This window comes from Porites lutea, chromosome 5 (genome assembly GCF_958299795.1).
Source record: "Porites lutea chromosome 5, jaPorLute2.1, whole genome shotgun sequence".
Lineage (NCBI taxonomy): Eukaryota > Metazoa > Cnidaria > Anthozoa > Scleractinia > Poritidae > Porites > Porites lutea.
In genome coordinates, this window is record NC_133205.1 from 4,245,752 (window position 1) to 4,265,949 (window position 20,198).

Genomic DNA, 20,198 nt, shown 5'->3' on the forward strand with positions numbered 1-20,198 from the left:
TTGATCTAAAAATAATGGTGCGGCCCCCCCCAGGCCCCTCCCCTGGATTCGCCACTTATATAGAATAGTCTACAGTTGAACCTGTCTACAACGGCCATCTTGGGGGTAGAAGAAAGTAGCAGTTGTAAAGAGGTGACCGTTGTAGAGAGGTATTAAACAAGAGTCAATGTATGAATTTTTTGTCCGCCGGGACGAAAAAAAAGTGGCCATTGTACAGAGGTAGCCATTAGAGGAGGTTAGACTGTATGTTTTAAAGATGAGGGTTGTAAGAAGTTGCTATATTCAGAGCCAACTTAACAGTCGCCCTTTGTAAGGTAATTCAAGAGAGTCCAGAATTCTGGATTCCAAGCTGTGGGTTCCAGATTCCGGGTACTGGATTCCACATTCCAATCATCAGCGGTTTCAGGATTTTCGGATTCTTTAAAACTAATCACGGATTCCAATGCCCAGGATCACGGATTCCACAAGGAAACTTACACTTGGAAACTGCCCACCTACCCCTCCCCTAAGCCAACATTAACACTTACTTCTGACTTAGGGCAAAATGTTGGCTTAGGGGAGGGGTAGGTGGGCAGTTTCCTAGGGACGTATACTGATCCCATGGAGCGATAACAGAGAGGTAGCTGTATGGACACTGGTAAGTGGTAAGTAGGCATAATGCAGTGAGTTTGTCGCCGAAACTGCTCTGAAACGACCTCACATAATAGGAAAACGTTATAAATAATACATGAAAACAAGGTAAGAAAATCTGCTACCCTTTTATTATTGTTTTGACTCCTGAATAGCGCTAGGAAGAATCCACACACAAACCCTTATAACATAATGTTATGCAAAAAAAATTCCCGCTCGTTAGCTTGGGCTACCTGTGGTCCCAAATAGCCCTCGGACGAATCCAAAGACAAACCCTTATAGAATAATGTTATGCAAACTGAGAATTCGCACTCTTCAGCTAGGGCTACCTGTGATCGTTTTTCCACGTAAAGCCAGGGAAGTAAGCAGGCGTTTACACACAGGTCGTATTTTTTCAACTAAACGCTCTCCGTAGTCTATTTTAGGAGCAACGTTGCCTTATTTACCAGGCCTTTGTTTAATTTTCAGAAATTTTCAGTTTATTCACGGGTCCATGCCCTAAGCATAAACCCAAAGTTGTTTATTATATGCACGGAGGAGGTTTTATATATCACTTTCTTAATGTTTCGAGCACGAGTCTACTCGATGCGCCGCGTTGAGTCATACCTACGGTAATGTAATTTATTTGTCGGTGTCATAGCCATTCTGACAGCTGGACTTGGTACGAAAAGGAAAAAATCTAGTGTTATATAAATTTTCTACTCCATATCTCACTTCCACTTCCATTAACGTCAAGAGATTGGACAGCCGTGAGTCTATTAAGCTTTTCTCACTAAAACTGTTTCTTCTTTTTTTTATTGCGCGGCTAAAACAAAGCTCCGACAGACATGTTAATCTAGAATGTCTCTATTCTAATGGTTTCGTGATAAGTGCATAGCCCCCAAGAACAATTAGGTGACTTCACACATTTTTAAAGTAAATAAGGAATAAAATGTCTTAACATTACGCCGAAACGACAATTTCCTCATACCTTTAAAACATTTAAGGTATAGTTTGGTAAAACAATTTCGTTGTTCAGCGTTTCTATATTTATAACCCTGACGCTACTGTCTGTAACTATACCAACACGAGAATTTTTAACCCCAAATGCTTTCTTTCGATCACTCATGCCTTTGATCCAAGAAAAATTTTTGTCTGATCCACTTCGAGAGAAACCAAATGTCTTGTACAACGCTAGTCGAAACTTTTCACATCTCCAAACATAAACACAAGGGTTAAAAAACGAGCTTAAAAACATAGTCGTGAAAGACCAACGAAATCTTGTGTAGTCGCTGCTTCCTTTGAGTTGAAATACTAAATCAGGCATGAACAGGACAACTGAAACACTGATGAGAATTGCCAATGTTCTCGTCGGCAAGTGATCGTGGGTGAACTTCTTGACCCTGTAGTTGTGCGAAACTGCTTGGAACTGAGAAGCGATCTGTCGACGTTGCTTTCTGGCGATAGTGAAAATCTTTGTGTACATTAAGAGAAACATTAGGAGCATCGCCAGGTGGAAATACGGCGCCGGCTTTTTAAGGGATGTGGTGGAAAAAACGATCGCCATGACAACGGACAAGACCCATCCAAAGCACACAATTCGGGCGATGTTTTTACCTCGCATAACAGTAGCGTACTCCAAAGAGAGCCAAACCGCAAACAATCGATTAATTGTCAGCGACAGAAGATTAAGGAACGAAGCGTGTAGAGCAACGTACGAGACGATTTTGAAATTTCTAAACCTCTCGGGACTCCACTCTTGGTTCAAATAATAGATGTATAGAGGCTGGGCAACAGAGCACACAGTTAGATCCGCCACGCTGAGGCTAAGTATAAAAAAATTTACTCCTGTTTGAAGTTCTTCGTTCCGGTATATCACAAAGCACACCAGAAGGTTACCTACCGTCCCCGCAACAGAGGAAAATCCGTTGATTGTCGAGAGTACAATGGGAAGATTGCCCATGATCGACTGGTGTAAATCACCGAAATCCACGAGAAATAAATACTTGCTTGCAATTCCAAGTTAGTTTGCGCCTCTGTTAGCGTTTTACAAGTTAACCATTCCAGTAATAGGATACAGAATAATAGTTATGTAGAATTATGTAGATGTGCTTTCGAAAACAAAATCCACCGACGTTTTCTACATTTCTTTCAGTTTTACAACAACAGGAAAAATTGAAGCGGACTCCGAAAGACGCGTTCAACGCATCAATTTTCCTCACAATTTAGGAGCATTTTAACCACGTTAATCTGCGTCATAGGGCGCCATTAAACCGAATCTTTGTCTTACAATTAACTCGCATCTCCCAGTTTTTTCAATTTTTGCTGGCGCGTTTAAATAACGAAATGAAGAGATCATTACCGTACACTTTTAACAGGCGACACCTGTGAATATTAATAAGTATAAATCATATTCAAAACATGCCAGGCTTTTTTTACTGCCGATAAACAAATCGAGACGTTTCTACCGTTTGCTTGTTATCAGATTCATCCTGTATTTAAATATCTTTCCTAACTGAGAGAGGAGCCGGAACATGGCGTCAGTCGAAGATTTTAACGGACTACAGCCATGTCGAGGTATTTGTAAAGACCAAAAAAGAAAACGATACGAAAACGTCTATACGCCAGCTATAACAGGGAACCCTTTACGGTTTATATACAAATACATCGTCTTGCTTTTTGTTATGAACAATCGTGTCAAGTCAAGGGATATTTGCTTTCTTTATTTTTGCATATTAAAGTGATAAAACAAAATCAACTGCTTTAAACTCGACCTATATAAAACAGATAAATTACGTGATGACTCGAAACTTTTTTCCCGAATGACAGATACAAGGCTGTTTTTATAGTATGACACGAAAGTGGAAAAAAACGCAAAACGTCTGAAGATTTGACACACTACTTCGAAATCGATACGAAATTTATGTGATTTAAGGCCAATTTTGGCGTTCAAAACTCCGCTGAAGTGGTTTAGCTTGTGTACAACATAGTTTAAACATTTGCGTGCAAGAATTTCTTCTTGGTCAACCAAAAAAAATTATGAAAGAAGTATCTTCAGTTTTTTTATCTAAAACCATGTCGTTTTAAGATAGAAGATAGTTCCTGTAACCCTCTCAAAATGTTTACACAATTTAATTACTACGTGAGCCGCTTGTATCTTAGTTGTGTCTTACATTATCATTTGGCAAAAATTTTTTTTTATAGACGCACAACAACGGCCAGAATAATTATTGATTACAACTAAAACCTATGAACTAAAATTAAAAAAGAAACTGTTGATGCTATTCGAGTTCTTTCTGTTCGTTATTTTTACATGTTCGACTTATTTTGGTCGGATTTGGACTCCAGTCAAATCTTCCATCTAATTCAATTTTTAATTTCGACGCCAGCTGTTGAAAGAGATCTCTCAAATATTCGTAATCCGGTTCTTCTTCGAATTTTAATCCTCTGCAATAGTTAAGATAATCTTTGAAAGCGTCAGGCAACTTATGACAAAGCCTTTCTGCCGAAAACGAAAGCTTTTTCTCAGTTATTAACTTGAATCTCTCCTGGTCGCTGCGAGCTTGAAGTCCTTGCCAAGGTAAGGAACCTTTGAGGAAATAAAGAAGGACAAAGCCAATGGACTCTAAATCGTCCCTCCGACTCAGCTCCATCCCCTTATGGGCATTCAAACTAGCGTACCGAGCGGTGCCTGTGAGTTCGCAACTCTCTTTTTGCCTCAAAGGAATGTGTCGAACACGCTTATCCCTGTACTTCTTTGCGAGACCAAAATCAATCAAGTAAACCTGAAAAATCATAAATAATTTTGATAATTCAAAGAGAGTTGCAAAAAAAAAAAAAACAAGAAGAAAAAAAAGAAAGAAAAAGAAAAAAAAGCTCTGCACCCACGTGATCTTTTCGGCAAAACTTTGTAGTTTAATTGTCACCAAGTTTTTTCAATTGAAAAAGATAGAAGTTATATATAACTAATTAAAGCAAAAAACTCGGTAAAAACAGACAAAGAGCTCAGCTGTCATAAAACAAGGGGCCATCTCTAACCATAGATGACTCAGGAACTTATGAAGGGCTTAGCGTAATGCTTTTTGTTCATTCTTAAACAACAGGTACTGAAAAGAAAAGAAAATTTAATTCTGCACGCTAATCAGATCGTAAGGAAATGTACGGATACACTGTAAACCATTTCTGTCAAGTACGCCCCTTTACTAATGGAAGCATTGTACTCGGTCAATGCTGAAAGAACATTTTACTAAATAAAAATTGTATTTAAAGAGGTAACTCGACGTACGTGCAAAAAAGGACATGTTTTAATGGATACAGCCAAGACGACAGGGTGTATAAAAGAAAAATAATTGAATATAAACATGTTGAAAACGAAACACTAATAACACCACGCAATTACCTCTTTGAACCCACACGCTTTTTTCTCTTAATGACTTGAATTAACTTGATAACTCCTATCCATGGATCTTACGCTAATGACAACTCAAAGTAACTAATTTCCCTTCAGGTCATTCGTTTCTTTGAAATAATTTCACCCTCAATAACTCACGAACCCATTTGCGAAAGAATTAAAACTTTTTGCTCTTATCATTAAGTATTTCATTTTCCAAGAATGTAGATCTTTAATTTGTACTCGTTCTTTGCAGAAAAAACTGACTGACTGACTGACTGAACAGCTAGTTTTACAACTCATGCTTTAAGCACGTACAGTTCTATCACACTCAACTCATACCGTAAATAAAAGAGTGCCGTATTTTCGACTTCGCTGCCGCCATCTTATTTGCGTGCTTCAATCCTTCAATGACATAATTTAACTCCCACTAACTTAAAGCTTCTCTGACTCAATCCCACGAATAAAGTGACTCAGCCAGTTCAGAGAAATAGTGTACAGTATTAATATTTGAAATGAAAAATATCGCCCACCTTTTTGCAGTGACTATTAATTTGAGAACTCCTACAGGTGCAATGTGACTAACCCAGTTCCTCAGATCTGCCATGCTTATTGGAGTTACTTCCAGTAACATCAACAAATGGAGCACATTGTGAACATAAAAACCGAAGTTTCTTGGTGACCGTGTACGTTTGTGACTTTCGAATTATTGTTGTAGCATTCATTTAAAATATTTTCAAGCTCAAAACATGCCGTACATGCCTACAATTTTTCCTTTTTGTCACCAAATAGTGTGGCGTTATGGTTGACTTAATAAGCAAGCCAGCTCGGTGTCTTGGACTCTGCCTTGCTTACAACGTGATTCCAAGAGGTTTTCTCTGAGACCGTTTCTGTAAGAGTGATTATTTTGTTTTTCGCCACGACACTTTCACAAAATGTAGCCCATTTAAGTGGCTCAAATTGGCAATCAAAGATATATTCCAAAACAACGCGCGATCAATGACTGAAAACATTTATCAACGCTTACCCTGCGCTCAAATAACTATTAAAACGAAAAATAATTGCCATTGTTTTTCGTTAGCCTCGTGCGGACACAAAAAGCTACCCAGCATAGTATGAACATCTATCCGATATGTGATTTTCCACCTTAGAGATCGGCGCGGCGCAGCCTCGCTCCGTCAGAGAAATTCGCGCCAAAATCACCGTTTTTATGTGTGAACGGAAGCCTTATCTGGTACGGTTTTCGCGTCGGCGCACAAAGCTATCCGTTATAGTGTGAACACAGACTTAGATTTGAAACCATTACAAACTATGTATATCCCTTAGTGTCATACATGTAAAAAACTCATAACCCTTTAAGCCCCAATATACACATACAAATTCTTCAAACTGATCTCTATATATTTCCTTAAAGAATGGGTTGAGAGAATTTGATAAGTACGTGTAATCAAATGGTGACGAGTGAAATTAGGGAATAATTTCACGAGTATACCATTTGATTACCTATTAATATAATGAGTGACGAATTACGTTAGCAATCTTGGATTTTTGACATGTTTATTCTGGATCGCATCGATCGAGAACTTCCCTCTCTCGAACGTTTAGAGATTAAATTTGGCTTAAGTTCAGAATTTTTCAACAAATACCTGTTAGAATCCTTCTTGATGTGCTCTTTCGTGTGTTCAGGTTTTTTAAGGTGTCTTTTTATGCCCTGGCATCTTCGTTCATGACATTTTGAAACTTCGTCGCCATCTTGACACTGAGACGCACGGAAGGTTGCCATGGCAATTTTGTAATTTCACATGTGAAATTACAAATTATCGCTGAAATTTCGTGCCAAAATTAAGGAGTAATTCGTCACCTATGATATTAAAGATCGAAACATTTTCTCTTGGGTGATCATTTTATTAATTCTCATAACCTAATCTCTTGACAATGTACGGATATCATTAGGAGAAAATTGAAGTTGGTCACTGTTTACAAGGAGAGAGGGTTACCCTTGTGCTAGGATTACCCTAGCAAGCGGTTTAAAGTTAGCTCTGGTTTACAAGCAAATTTCACAAGTAGCATTACCCTATCACCCGGGTCAACTTTACCAGCTTTATTGACGTGTTTGTTTGCGTGACATTCAGTGTAACGTCCAAGATATGAAATAAAACTTAAAGTTCTCTATGGAAAAGACGTTAAGTTCGCGAAAAAACGGAAAAATATTATGATTATATACAGAAAATACCTTATATTGTTCCGATGTTTATATATAATCTAGCTCAGAAATTGGATAATTAATTCAAATTGTCAAGGTTAGTGGTCACATATAACGGAGGAAAGTTCTCCCGGGTAGGCGAGTTATCCCTGGCGAAGCGTTTACAAGGCAGTTAGGGTAACCCTCTTGCTAGGGTAACCCTAGCACTCAGGTAGGGTTAACCTAGCGCTAGGGTAACCCTACCTGCCTTGTAAACACGTCGTGTAAAAGAAAAAGAAGAATTGTGAGAGTGCTAGGCTAACCCTCTTGCCACGGAAACCGTTGCACCAGGGTTACCCTCCCTCCTTGTAAACGGGGCCTTAAAGGGTTAAGCCTACCTTGCGGGCGTTGTCACGTCTACCCATCAGAAAGTTCTCAGGCTTGATATCACGATGTAAATAGCCGTTGTCGTGAACAAACTTTATCCTGCATATCATCTGATCTGCCAGCTGTATCACGGTCTTCAAGCTAAACTTGCCCGACTCCTTTTGTAGCAGTTGATCTAAGTTAGCTCCAAGAAGATCCATGATTAAAATATTGTTGTTAGCCTCTTGACCGGACCAATGAACTTGAGGGAATCCTTCCTAAAATGACATGTGAAATGCATGAGGTACTCTTGCACATTGTGGTAGCCTGTTTCAGGCGTTCGGATAGCGGAAGGGGGGCGTAAAATAGAGAGCTCAGTTTTCTTTGCGCTATCCCTACTATCCCAATGTGTGGAAAGGACTAACATTGTGGTAGCCAGTTAATTCTGCTTCAATAAGGGTTGATTTCCAGTGTCGTGTAATTTTTCCTCGCGCACGTGCGTAAAATTTACGTTCGCAAATAAAATAGAGGTAATGCATGAAAGGTCGTTCCTAAGCGTTAAGCCCCATGCAAAAGGACGCAGCATTGTTGGATGCTACATGTTGCGTCCGTTTGCACACCCTGCCGGCATGTTGTTTGATGTTGTTGCATGTTGTTGCGCAAAGTTTGAAATCGGTCAAACTTTGCAGCCAACAACTCCCAACATTTCTTTGGTTCCGTGATCGCCGAAGCGTAGCACAACAATGTTGGATCCGTTTGCACAGCTCTTCCAACATTGTTGGGGCCACGCACGCTCATTACGCATGGTTTACAAAGACTTGTGGGTTGTATTCTTCCCACGATGCACTGCAGGTTCCAACATTGTTTGGAGTTGTTGCATCCGTTTGCACAACACTGCCAACACGGACGCAACGATGTTGGGAGTTGTTGCGTCGGTTTGCACGCAGCCTAAAAGTTGAACCTCGCTCAACTTCTCGTTTAAGCTCAGCACTTTCTATCTTGCCTCTATTTTATTTACGTGATTAAAATTTACGTGCGTTAACGTTCGCAGCCAAAAACGCGTCAGGGGAAATCAACCTTAAAGAACGCCAAAAATTTCTATCTTCGCGACTTATTTCTATAGCAACAAAGAACCTAGGGGTGACATGGCTGGGCCCGAAAGCCTTCTTGGGTCGCCGAAAACAACAGACTGCAGAAACAATGACTAAAAAGAAATTACTAGAAATGTTAAAAGTTTCCACTTATAGCAAAAATATGTAAAGCAACGTTTCAAGACAATGCGATCGTCGCAAGTAAAGGAAGCCGCGAATGTCAGCATTGACGTTAGTGCTCCGCTTTTGTCGCTATAAATAAAAACCGCGAAATCATTGCCGTAAAATGAAAAATTAAGGCAACCTGTAAAAAACCTAAAACGTTTCCTGTTTGTCGCAAATAAGTTCGAAAGTACCAAAACTTTTTTGTGAAAGGTGCGCGTGCTTTAACTGAGAAGATATACTAGTCCTGCTCCCTTTTCATTGTAACTGTTTATTCGTTCGATTTATCCAGTATGGTTAAGATTCCAATATATGGGTTAATCTACCGCAAATGTTAGGAGATCGTTCATTGTTCCCTTATAGTTCATTCACTCATTCACGCAATACTGGTACAATCTTAGTGATAAAGATTTGATGCCCAGAAATATCTTTCCTATTTGAATTTGTGTCTAATTCTCACGGGTCCATAGCTATATTAGTTTTACCTTTTAATGAATCAACGAAATGTTGTCTTATAGCGAAAACAAGGTCGGAAACAACGCCATAGCCGCAACTTTTATGTAAAAGTTAACTTTCTATTTTAATTCTTGCTCCATTAAGAACTGTTTATTCGTCGTTGTTATAACCTCACACAACGATCTCGTGTTATGCTAAACAATCCACTATTGATCGCCTCATTCTATCATTTACTGATATTGGCACCATAGTGTTGTGATAAAGATTTGATTTATCTGATTTGAAATTACCAACTGCCATCTTTAGTCAACGATTATTTTACCTTTGTCAGTTTTAAATGAAGTGAAATGTCTACCTCATTTCATCAACCGAAAATTGCAAGGTGGAAAAAGCAAATTTAGAAACAAGTAAGCAAGCTAATCTGTACTTGGTTGCCTCAGGGCTATTACACAGGACGATAAGCCAATATTACATATTATGATGACGAACAATTTCGCGATGTCGTCATTGTTTGATGAAGAAGTACCGTGTTTAAGTAACGTGAACTTGTGGGCCAGGGTTTCATTAATTCCGATCAGCGACATGAAACCAGGTAAAGAGGAGCCGGTGAGTCTTTTATCAAAAAACACCGCAAAAACACTTCTTGTGCGAAATGCAATCGATGCAACAACACTCAGCAAGGAAACTCGCCAGATTCAGAAGCAAAGGAACTCAGAACAAAGATTATTTCTGAAGAAACGGGAACATATGTTACAACGACAGTCGTCTTTGAGGGAATCTTCACCTAACTTGAGAAGAAAATCAGACGAAAGCAACAAACAACAACGATTATTGTCTGCTTCGTCGTTTTTGTCAGCGGATGATGAACGCCCGATGTCAGCTCTCTCCAGAAGCAGTACCTTATCCAGTTTAAGTAGCAGTTCCAGTTTGGCGGTTTCACTTCCAGATATTTTCGCTGCCTCTCAGTGGAAAACTGGAACAAACAGAATGAGTGAGGTCGCAAAACGCCATTGGAAAGGGGAAAAGAAAAGCGTTTCCCAAGAGGAGAGCTGTCCAATTAATGATGACTGGATGGAGTTACGACAATGTAGATATTTACGCCAGGCTCTCAATCAGTAGTTGAACATTCAAGATGACACATATTTCTAAACGATGACTGAGAAGGCACTCAATCATTTTTAACCTTCCTTCTACAGAAAGGAAATTGATTTATTTGCGCGAATGAAAGAAAGAAACCTGCACTGAAAAAGACCATAAAATGTAATTCAACATACGCAGGACATATTAGTCCTAAAAAAGACTCTTCCACGGTTTGTTTCAAGTTTTACTGGGAAAAGACCAGCAAGCCGAATACACATCGACACCTCTGGAAAGAGCACCATTAAAGTTTGAAGTCGGCTTTTTAAGTAAATAGTTTAGGCTTTCAATTTTATTTTAAATAGTCTTGCTGATTGTTTTAATAACTCTGATATCATGTTTAGTTTTAACACAAGCACATCAGCTTTGCCATACTGTTTTATCGTGTATAAATAAATGTATCGTGTGTATAAATGCTATTATTTATTAAAGTTCAAGGCCAGCGGATATATTGCACCACAATGTCACGAAATTTTCCAGACGTTTGTATAGTGACTGAAGCTCACGAAGTTGCCTCACACTAAACAAACGTCTGTAAATTTCGAGATGTTGCGGAACTTTAATATCTTCGTTGGTTTTGTTTAAATCACTCTAAAACCTGATAAAGTTACTGATTTTAACCATTTAGACCAACATCAATTTTCTCCCGACAACATCAGCAGATGACCAAGCGTAAAGGTAATTGATTAACAAAGGGAGAATGCTTTGATCTTAAACCAAATTCTCTCAACTGTTCTTAAAAGAAATCTATGGAGATCAGTCTGGAGAATTTGTATGTGGATCTTGGGGCTTAAAGAGTTAAGGCGTTCTTCCCAGCCGTGTTGCCCCAGTCAAAAGTTGAAACAACCATGGAAGGGTGGATAACTCTAATTTAGTGTATGCTCCGATCCCTGATTAGTCAATTCCGTCAGCGGGTATGCGCTGTGGTGCTACTGTGCTTCCGTGCGACCAATGGGTCCATTTTATAAGTTAAGGAGACTCTCTCCTGGATTTATATCTCGGGTGCCATCCACAAAATTTGAAGAGGAAATCTCGCTCCGTAACTTACATTGCGGATGAAAAAAAAAATACAATTCACTTGATCCGCGTCCATTGGATCTATATACGCGAAAGTAAACCCATATCTCCGGAGGAAATACGTATGCGATGTGGCCAAACAAATTTGCAAGGGAAGTAGGTTGTTGTTGTGGTTAAGTTCCATCCTAGTTTTACTTTTTTTAGCTGCCTTTGTTTCGCACTCTTTATCAAATACAACCATACCCAAACAAAGGAAAGTTTAATACGCATTGAACCAAGAGAAAAAATGAACCACTATATCACGAATACTTAATCTGTCGGCATAAATCGTATTGTTTAGTCTGTTACGTAATAACAAGAGGAGCAAAGAACTGCAAAATAAAATGCTGAGTATATGCGCGGCATTTATAGGTTTCTGCACCTACCACTTCGGTTAACTTTCAGTGTATACAAGTATGTTGTAGTCAATTTTTTATCTCAGGTAATTTTTATTTTTCCTTTGTTTCAACTTCATTAGCATACATTGCCATACCCAAAAACATTAAAGAAAAATATAAACTACCTTAGATAAAAAATTAACTGAAACATATGTATTTTCTTTATTTCTTTTGCTTTGTGAAGTAAATTACTTTCATGATTTTTTTGGAGGTTAGACCAAGCCAGTCTGTACTTTCCCGCGGTATGGTATTATTTTCTTCGTGGGAGCAACCAATTAAAAGATTTTAACGACTGTACTTAGTCACGCTATGTATTCAGGAAATTAGGAACCCAAAATAATGAATTCAGTTGCTTTTGTCACCCAACTGCTGCAGTACTCTTCTCTCAATTGTTGGCTTCACAATAGAGCTTCAAGTACAATCTAAGTATACTTAGAACCTACTTTGAATCTGAAGGGGTAAAATGCATCTACTTCAAGTTAACTTGGTGACCAATGAAACGTTCTTAGTTCAAAGAAGCCGAAGTTCGCTGCCAAGTATGGTTTACACCACACTTAAGAACGCACTTGACCATTAAGAAATGTGCACGATGTGCACGAAGTGCACGTGCAGCATTTCCAAGATTCTAATGCACGGAGAGATTGACAGCTTTTACTTCAAGTAATATACTTTGTCAACCAGTGTGAAGCCATGTTCTCTACAGAGCGACTTAAGATTTCCAAGTGCACTTAAATCAAGTGCTTACTTGAAACTAACTTCGCTTCTAGTGTGAAGCCAAAAAATGTCTTCTCTCAAAATCTCACAGATAACCACGTGCCGTGCACACGTGCAGCTCGCTCCATGGCTCCTAAAATTTAGGTCATGTCCAGACGAATCCGATATTTTTGAAACAGCTGTCCAGAGTGGTTTCTCCGTCCACACGCATCTGGGAAAAAAAAGCCGTTTCAAAAATGTCCGGATTCGTAGTGCACGGAGCCTTCATTTTCGCAAAAAACTTATTATTGTGCCGATATCAATAACAAAACATATTGCGCCGATATCAATAACAAAACTTATATTGCGCCGATATCAATATCGATATCTCTTTTACGACGTATTATTCCAGAATAACGACAGTAAAATTTGCCATATATACCGCAGTTATGAGGAAAGACGGGAAAACTATGTTCAGAGGCGAATGGTTTTTACAAAGAAGTACATGCGGTTTAAGTCTTAGAGTTGCCGTTCACATCAACAACGAGGTCTAGGACAGGCAGCATTCGAGGAGCTTAAGCAACTACGACGACGACACGACAACGACAAAGCCAAAAAACAATTGACTTTATGAGCAAAACAACTGCTATGCACGTGCATCACACTTTTTAGTACACCGATGTTTCAGTTGACGTCCACTACACGACTACAACGTGAAACCTCCCAATGCGACGTTTTGTGGAGGAAGTGGACATACGACGACAAATTGTCCTTTCTCCATTTGAACATGGACAAAGTCGTTAAGAATTCAACTTCAGGAAAACTCGCCTACATTTTACGAATTGTGCAGTTTCTAATAGACGCGATAAAGTTTGAAAGGACGCAAATTCATTTTTTAGTGATGTTTTCCCTGCCGTCGTAGTTGTTGTTGCTTAAGGCCCCAAGTTAATGACTGCAGGGCTGCGTGGAAGTAACATTCGAAAGTATGGACTGGACTGGACTGAGGGATTAAAGGATCAACGTGTTAACGTGTTAACATGGCTATCAGGTGGACCGGGAATTTTGCAATTTATCCAATAGTCTTTTTATGAAAGGCGACAGCACTTCCACATTAGGCTTCAAATGAATTGCTCAGTCAAATACCATTTTAAAGATTTCCTTACCGCAATTCCATTTCCGCTAGCTCGATGCAGTGTACTGAGCAAACGCGCTTCGTCCAAGAGCGTTTTCGGTTGAGAAGAGTGTTGGGACTCAATTTTTATCGCTACCTGTTCTCTATTCTCCTCATTCTTTCCTAAGTATACAACTCCAAAGGATCCTTCGCCAATTTGACCCAAGCAACGGTATTTCTTCGCGATGAGACTTCCACCGCGTATCGACGGCCTAAAACAACTAGCCATGTAGTTTCGATCTGTTCGGGACAGGCTGACATCCTACCGCTGATTCTGACGTCAGTCGCCTGCGCGCGTCAACACTGCGCTGCTTGGCGCGCGCATAGAGCCTTGACAGCTTTCTTTTCTCGAACGAGTAATGAAGTACGTGGAAACAATCATCCGCGTTCTAATGTCCTCACCTACTCGAGAAGAATCTGGGGACGAGGTTGGGGCAGAATAAGCTTAGCTCATTGGCAATTGCAATGCCGCAAACATCAAAGTGAGCCATACGTCGTCATTTTAAAGCATTGGGAAGATTTAGTGAAGACAATTATGCAACATCAAACGAGAACGCGAAAGCGCGCAGAAAAAAACTTAACGCGACTACTGTTATTTGCTGAATTTGCCGTTCTTCCATCGGTTAAGTCGGTTTTTAGATCTAAATATTTCTGCGGCGCTGGCGTGACGTTGACCTGCTAGATCTGTCTATCATACTTCTAGTAATCAAATTACCCTAACAGATTTTAGTCAACCTTCCCACAGTTGCTGCGAGATATCGCTCGGGACGAAGCGAACGACTGAAAAGAAGCGAGATGCTGTGCTAATGGGAAGGGCAAAAACAGCGGGTCCAGTTTCGCTGTTTTGCCGTCTTGTGGGCCAAACATTTAAATGAAGAGAGATACGAAGATTTAGATTACAGTTTACGGTCACTTTATTTTGGCGACCGTAAAACAATTTATAATTAATTGTGCACGTCAGATAATTACCTAATTTAAAAAGAACAAAACTTTAAATTAATGTCATTAGTTTAATTTATGTCTCCTATTAAGCACAAAAATGCTCGTCACAGATTTAAGAAATGGTGACATGCACAAAGAAAATTACCACTAAAGACGAAAAGAGACACTCGGGTTGCGCGGCGTGCCACATCCGAAATTGCCGCTGCATGCACGTAGAGTTTTCTCGAATTTCACATGGACTATACCTTCCAAAACGAGAGGAAAACTTTTAACGAGGAGGTCGAAAGCAAACGATGCTACTTTACAAGCCTAAGTAATGAAATTCTCCTTTACGTTTCACTTTACGTCGATACGAAATCGGTAATAAGACTTTGCCAAACTTGCCGACGCCTTCGCGATGGCATCATGCAGAGCGACCCGTTGTGGAAGGAACGCCTTCGAAGAGACTTCGAGCTTGATCTACAAATAAGACATCCGTTCAAGTCATTTTACGAAATATATAAACTAGTTTCAATGTCTCGAACAGTGACAAAAATCTATCTCTCAGAGAGGTTTTACTCTTCGGGCAAATACGGATATTTACCTGGTTGGTTATGGACTTGGGTGATATTAAACACTAGCGCGCCTGAACTTCCTTCATGGGTTCGAAATCACAGAGAAGCATTTCTACGCATCAAAGTTAGCGAGATGCCTCTCGGACGAATACAGCGCGTTTGGAATTTAGCTGCAGGGGATTTTTCCGGAGTTCGAGAGGTTAGGAACGAAAGAGGAACTATCTATTACAGTTGGTCTGATGTTCATAAAGTATTTTTTACAAAGTATGGCGGACTAGCGGAACTAACCGCGCATTCATTGAAAAGATGCTCGCGTGCGAAAAAACATCTCGAGAGAAGTTATACAGAACTCACCGCTCCTGAAGGGTCAACTCAAAACCAGTCAGCTGAGCAGAGCTTCGTTGCAGTGCTGCCCCAAGAGTTTTTCGCCGCCAGCTGTAGGCTTAGTCATCTATTCCAGCCCTTATAAAAGAAAAAAAGCTTAAGTTAAGTTAATATAATGTCAAATAGAGGCAGTTGTCGATTGTGAAGATCCGCGGGCCACCAATAGAAGGGGAGGAATAGTGGGAATATTTCATTTTAAGTTAAATGGTAGATCTTTACTACACATTCTGAGTAGATGGTGTTACGTAACTTTCACGAATTCAAGAATTGTACTTGCTTAGAAAAGCACATTGCATGTTGAAAGTTTATGTATCGTTGCCAACGTTATTTGATTTGACGAAACCACGATGATTCACTAGGCGGAGAAGATGCTACAAAACAGACGAAAACTTGGAAAGATCTTTCGGATTTTAAAAAGATAACAATGCCTTATTTTAAACGCTTTTTAGTGAGACAATGAACTCTAAGCGGTAACACGTATCATAAATGATTTTTTTCTGAAAAAACAACATGACGATTCAAACGCAGAACACTTCGGCTGAGTCGAACGAAATCAGAACCAGTGCCGGGGGCTGGAGGTATAAGAAGCGGAATTAGAAAATCGCTGACGAATCATTCATCGTCTGTTTTAAAATCGTGTAACAATAAACACAATAATTTCACGATTATTGCAATGGTAATTATTTTGAGCTTCAAAACAACCTTAAGCTAATGAACTATAAGTGGGGTTGGCAGCCTGTAGGAATTTTTATCTCAGGCTTTACTGAATTAACCCTTCAAGTCTCAAAAGTGACCATAATCAAGAAGATAGGTTACATGAATTAACTACATGATCCTTTAACAAATTCTCTCAATTTATTTTTCGAGGAATGTATGGCTGAGGTCAGTCTGGAGAATTTGCATGTGAGCTCCAACATGGTTAACAGCCTCGAAGTTTATATGAGAAAGGGTTCTTTAGGCAAAAGAGTGTAGTGAACTGTTGACACAAACCTGTGCTGTAAAGACACCACGATCTGCGAGAGCCGGGAGGCATATTTCGCACTGAGACTTCGCCTTGTCATGCTTTTTGCTATGCCTTCTAAAAATGTCTGAGCAAATCACTCAGCGAGAGTCTAAAAAATTGACAAAAATATATCATTAGAACGGACAATTTATCACAGTTCTTGTGCTATAGATTAGTCTGATATGTCCGTCTCTTCATAAGCGGCTGAGAACTGGGGGGAAGAATTGTCACAAGAGTCACACATCCGCTAGCCTGAGTAGCAGACGTCGAAGGGGTAGGGGATAGAAAGGAAGAGAAAAGGGGAGGGGGATTGGGATTCTCCCTCCCTCCCCTCCCCTTCCCCTTTTTGCGCTTGCCACGCAGGCATATGAAAAACCCAACAATTTGCGCTAAATCGTATCACTGCAAACACTTTATACGACCCCTACATAGCAATCACGTCTAAAGGCAGACGCAATTCATTTTTGTCCTTGTTCTGCAGGATTTGAAGAACTTTTACTGAACTGTGTAGCTAAAAACAACAACAAACTTTATAACAAAATGAAAATGAAAGACCCGTATAAACGCAGTGTTTATTAGCTTTTGCTCGTAGACTGCGAGCAGTCTCTTATTTTCTTTGCAAAGTTACTGCATGCGAAACCTAAGCACGCGAGTGACGAATTAAGCCGCGAGCCGGGATAAATGAGGGCATAAGCAATCGCGCTGGATGAAATAAGAACTAGACGGATTTTAAGGGAAAAGGCGGACTGCAAGCTCACTAGTCACTACTTGAGGCGGTGCGCGACGGGAGGCCGGGAGGCGTGTATTTGTTGCGCTATTGCACAACTACGGGATTTTCAACATAACGCAATCTTTTGTCCTAGTTTATACGTTTTGACAAGTATTATAAAGCTTTTCAACGTATACCTGCAACTATTCCTAACTGAAGCAATCCTCGTAACTCCACGGCAAACGCAAACGATATTCAGCTTATGGGCGCTTTCATATTGACCGTTATTTGCGCTGTCTCTCTACTTACCGCGCAAAGCGTCTGTGAAGATGTTCTTGAAGAACGATCTGCCAAGATATCGAGATTATGGCCAGGCTGGAATCCGTACCCGATCGGGGATCCAAAAAATTGCTTCTATCTCGGCGATGATATGAACCGCCTGGAAGTTTTGCCTGGCTTTGGATGGGACAACTTGCGAAACATCGAAATGGGACAGGTCCTGGCGACGAATTATTCTCAGTGTAAAACCACCGCGGATAGAAAATATCTTCTGCCAGATAACGCTTTCGTGACTCCGGTCAAACGCAGCAAAGTGGACATGTTCTCCGAAGTTCTCGATCATTGGAACAGCTATACAAGTACCACGGCAAACTCTGTAAACCTCGAGGCATCTTACTCAGTTGCGAGCGGCTCGTTCGCCGCGGATTTCAAGTACAATAAAGAGAAGCAGGTTGCAGACAATGCAGTCACTGCGCGAGTTCAAATTCGACATCTATTTTACGTGGTTGAAACGCACCCCGAGTCGGCTCTTCATCCCGTGTTTAAAAGCAGACTGATGCAGATTGCAGCAGAACTACAAAACAATCGCACAAAACAAGCTTGGTACAGCGCGCAGTTACTCATCAGAGAATACGGCACCCATATTATAACGTCTGTCGACGCTGGCGCTACTCTAGTTCAAGAGACACATGTCAATAAGAGCGATATACAGTACAAATCGCTCTCTGAACACGACATCAAAGTCGCCGCCACAGCAACCTTCTTTAAGGCGCTCAATATAAAAGCGGGTTTCGGACACAATGAGAGCAACGTAAAAATGAACAAGTTTCAAAGCAGTCAAACTGCTTCACGCGTGTTTACGTATGGTGGCCCACCATACAGGACAAATTTTAGCATTAAGGAGTGGGAAGAGGGTCTGGCAAATGAACTCGTGGCCATTGACAGAAGCGGTGACCCACTGTACTACGCTATCACAACCGCAACGCTGCCCGGCTTGCCCGAACCGACGGTTTATCGCTTGGCCAAAATTGTACAACGGGCCGTTCGCTTGTATTATAAAGTAAATACTGTAGGGGGATGTACAGATGTATCCTCGGCAAGGTTCAACTTTGAAGCCAACGTTGACGATGGGAGTTGCCAGGCTGAAAACACCAATTTCACGTTCGGAGGCGTGTACCAAAAGTGTTACACAACGAGATACAACAGCGCCGGAAATTTGTGTGAGAAGCTACAACAAAAGAATCCCTTAACCGGGGATTTCTCTTGCCCCGAGGGGTATCAGCCAGTGGACCTGTTAAAGCCCCGTTCAGGCGAAATGCCCGTGGTGACAAAGGCTTATCATCAGACGCACTGTCGCAAGATTTGTAACAGCTGTGGATTTCTTTGGTTGAAGAGCTGCTGTCACACTTCATGTCAGAATGTGTTTCACTATAGTATGGTGCATTTTCAAGCTTTCTGGTGCGCTGCCATCGGATCGGTGGAAGCTAACAGCGGGATGTTATTTGGCGGAGTTTACAGCTCCACCGAGCCAAATCCGGTGACCGGGTCTCAAAGCTGCCCGCACAGGTTCTATTCCATGCCTTTTGGGGGACATTCCCACGTTTGCGTGAGCGACGACTATGAACAAGGCTTTCAGTTTGCCTTGCAGTTTGCAGGATTCTTCAGCTGCACATCAGGAAACCCTCTCGCTGTCCCAAGCTCGAAATCTCCTTCGGACGAGAAACCTCAGGGTGAAAAAAATCTTCGGCAGAAGCCCAAGAACAGAGTTCCCTCCGTTGAGGTCTTCCTCGAAGGAGGTAAGGCTGAAAAGTTTCAAGGCCCACAAAGCTGCCCGCGAGGATACAGCCAGCATCTTTTAGCTCTAGATAACGAATGTGAAATTAACTACTGCGTGAAAGCCAACTCTTTGGCTAAGTTATCCTCCAGGCTAGTGGTGAAGCGACCCCCTTACAACCCCAGACCAGAAGTCAATCCAAACGCAACTAAAACGCTAATGGTGGTCGGAGTAAATGGTGAAGTATGGTACAAGAACGATTCGCACGCTGACTGGACCCTGGCCTCTTTTGCGGCTCGTGATGACGATGATTCTCTCGACCCCCTTGTTTCAGGTGACCAAACTAAACCGATGTCCCAAGGGGCCGCTGTTACTCTAAGCGTGTGTGCTACAATTTTGGCCGGAATCTTGGCCATGATGGTCTACAATGGTTACAGGAGGCGTCAGCGTAGTCGGCAGTATCGAGAGAGGAGCATGACGGAGGTGTTAATGCCCGGGGAGACCACCCCATTGAACCCGCCTACGAACTAGTTTTAGGACAACAAGGGAAGAGAATAGTGACGGAATTGGACAAAATTTAAACTGGCTGACAAGAGTTCCTTGAACATAACAAGCTGAAGCAATGTAAATCTATGGTTAAACGGGTGTAAAAGTGTTCACAGCTCTCTAAATTCTCATAATTATTTTCTCTAATAGTTGAACAAACGTGAATTGAATTGAAAGAGAACTGAAACAGAACTTAAAACTGACGCTCTTGATTAAACAACAACACGAGAATATGTTCGCTGTAAAATGATTATTATTTTCAAAATTGAATTCGTTTAATTCAGTCGAATAATTTT

At 40.7% G+C, this 20,198-nt stretch overlaps 3 protein-coding genes across 3 annotated transcripts; 1 reads left to right on the forward strand and 2 right to left on the reverse strand.

Moving 5' to 3' along the window:
• Positions 1-762: 762 nt before the first annotated feature.
• On the reverse strand, positions 763-3,093 carry LOC140937463 (adenosine receptor A2a-like). The gene has a single exon (XM_073387031.1). The coding sequence runs from the start codon at positions 2,570-2,572 to the stop codon at positions 1,595-1,597; it is 978 nt and encodes a 325-aa protein (XP_073243132.1). The 5' UTR covers positions 2,573-3,093; the 3' UTR covers positions 763-1,594.
• A 218-nt stretch (positions 3,094-3,311) lies between these two features.
• Positions 3,312-13,940, reverse strand: LOC140938917 (casein kinase I-like). Its single transcript, XM_073388442.1, has 3 exons — positions 13,704-13,940; positions 7,580-7,825; positions 3,312-4,394 (listed from the first exon to the last, which is right to left on the reverse strand). The coding sequence occupies exons 1-3, from the start codon at positions 13,938-13,940 to the stop codon at positions 3,891-3,893; spliced, it is 987 nt and encodes a 328-aa protein (XP_073244543.1). The 3' UTR covers positions 3,312-3,890.
• A 3,625-nt stretch (positions 13,941-17,565) lies between these two features.
• Positions 17,566-19,887, forward strand: LOC140936869 (macrophage-expressed gene 1 protein-like). The gene has a single exon (XM_073386375.1). The coding sequence runs from the start codon at positions 17,566-17,568 to the stop codon at positions 19,885-19,887; it is 2,322 nt and encodes a 773-aa protein (XP_073242476.1).
• Positions 19,888-20,198: the final 311 nt, after the last annotated feature.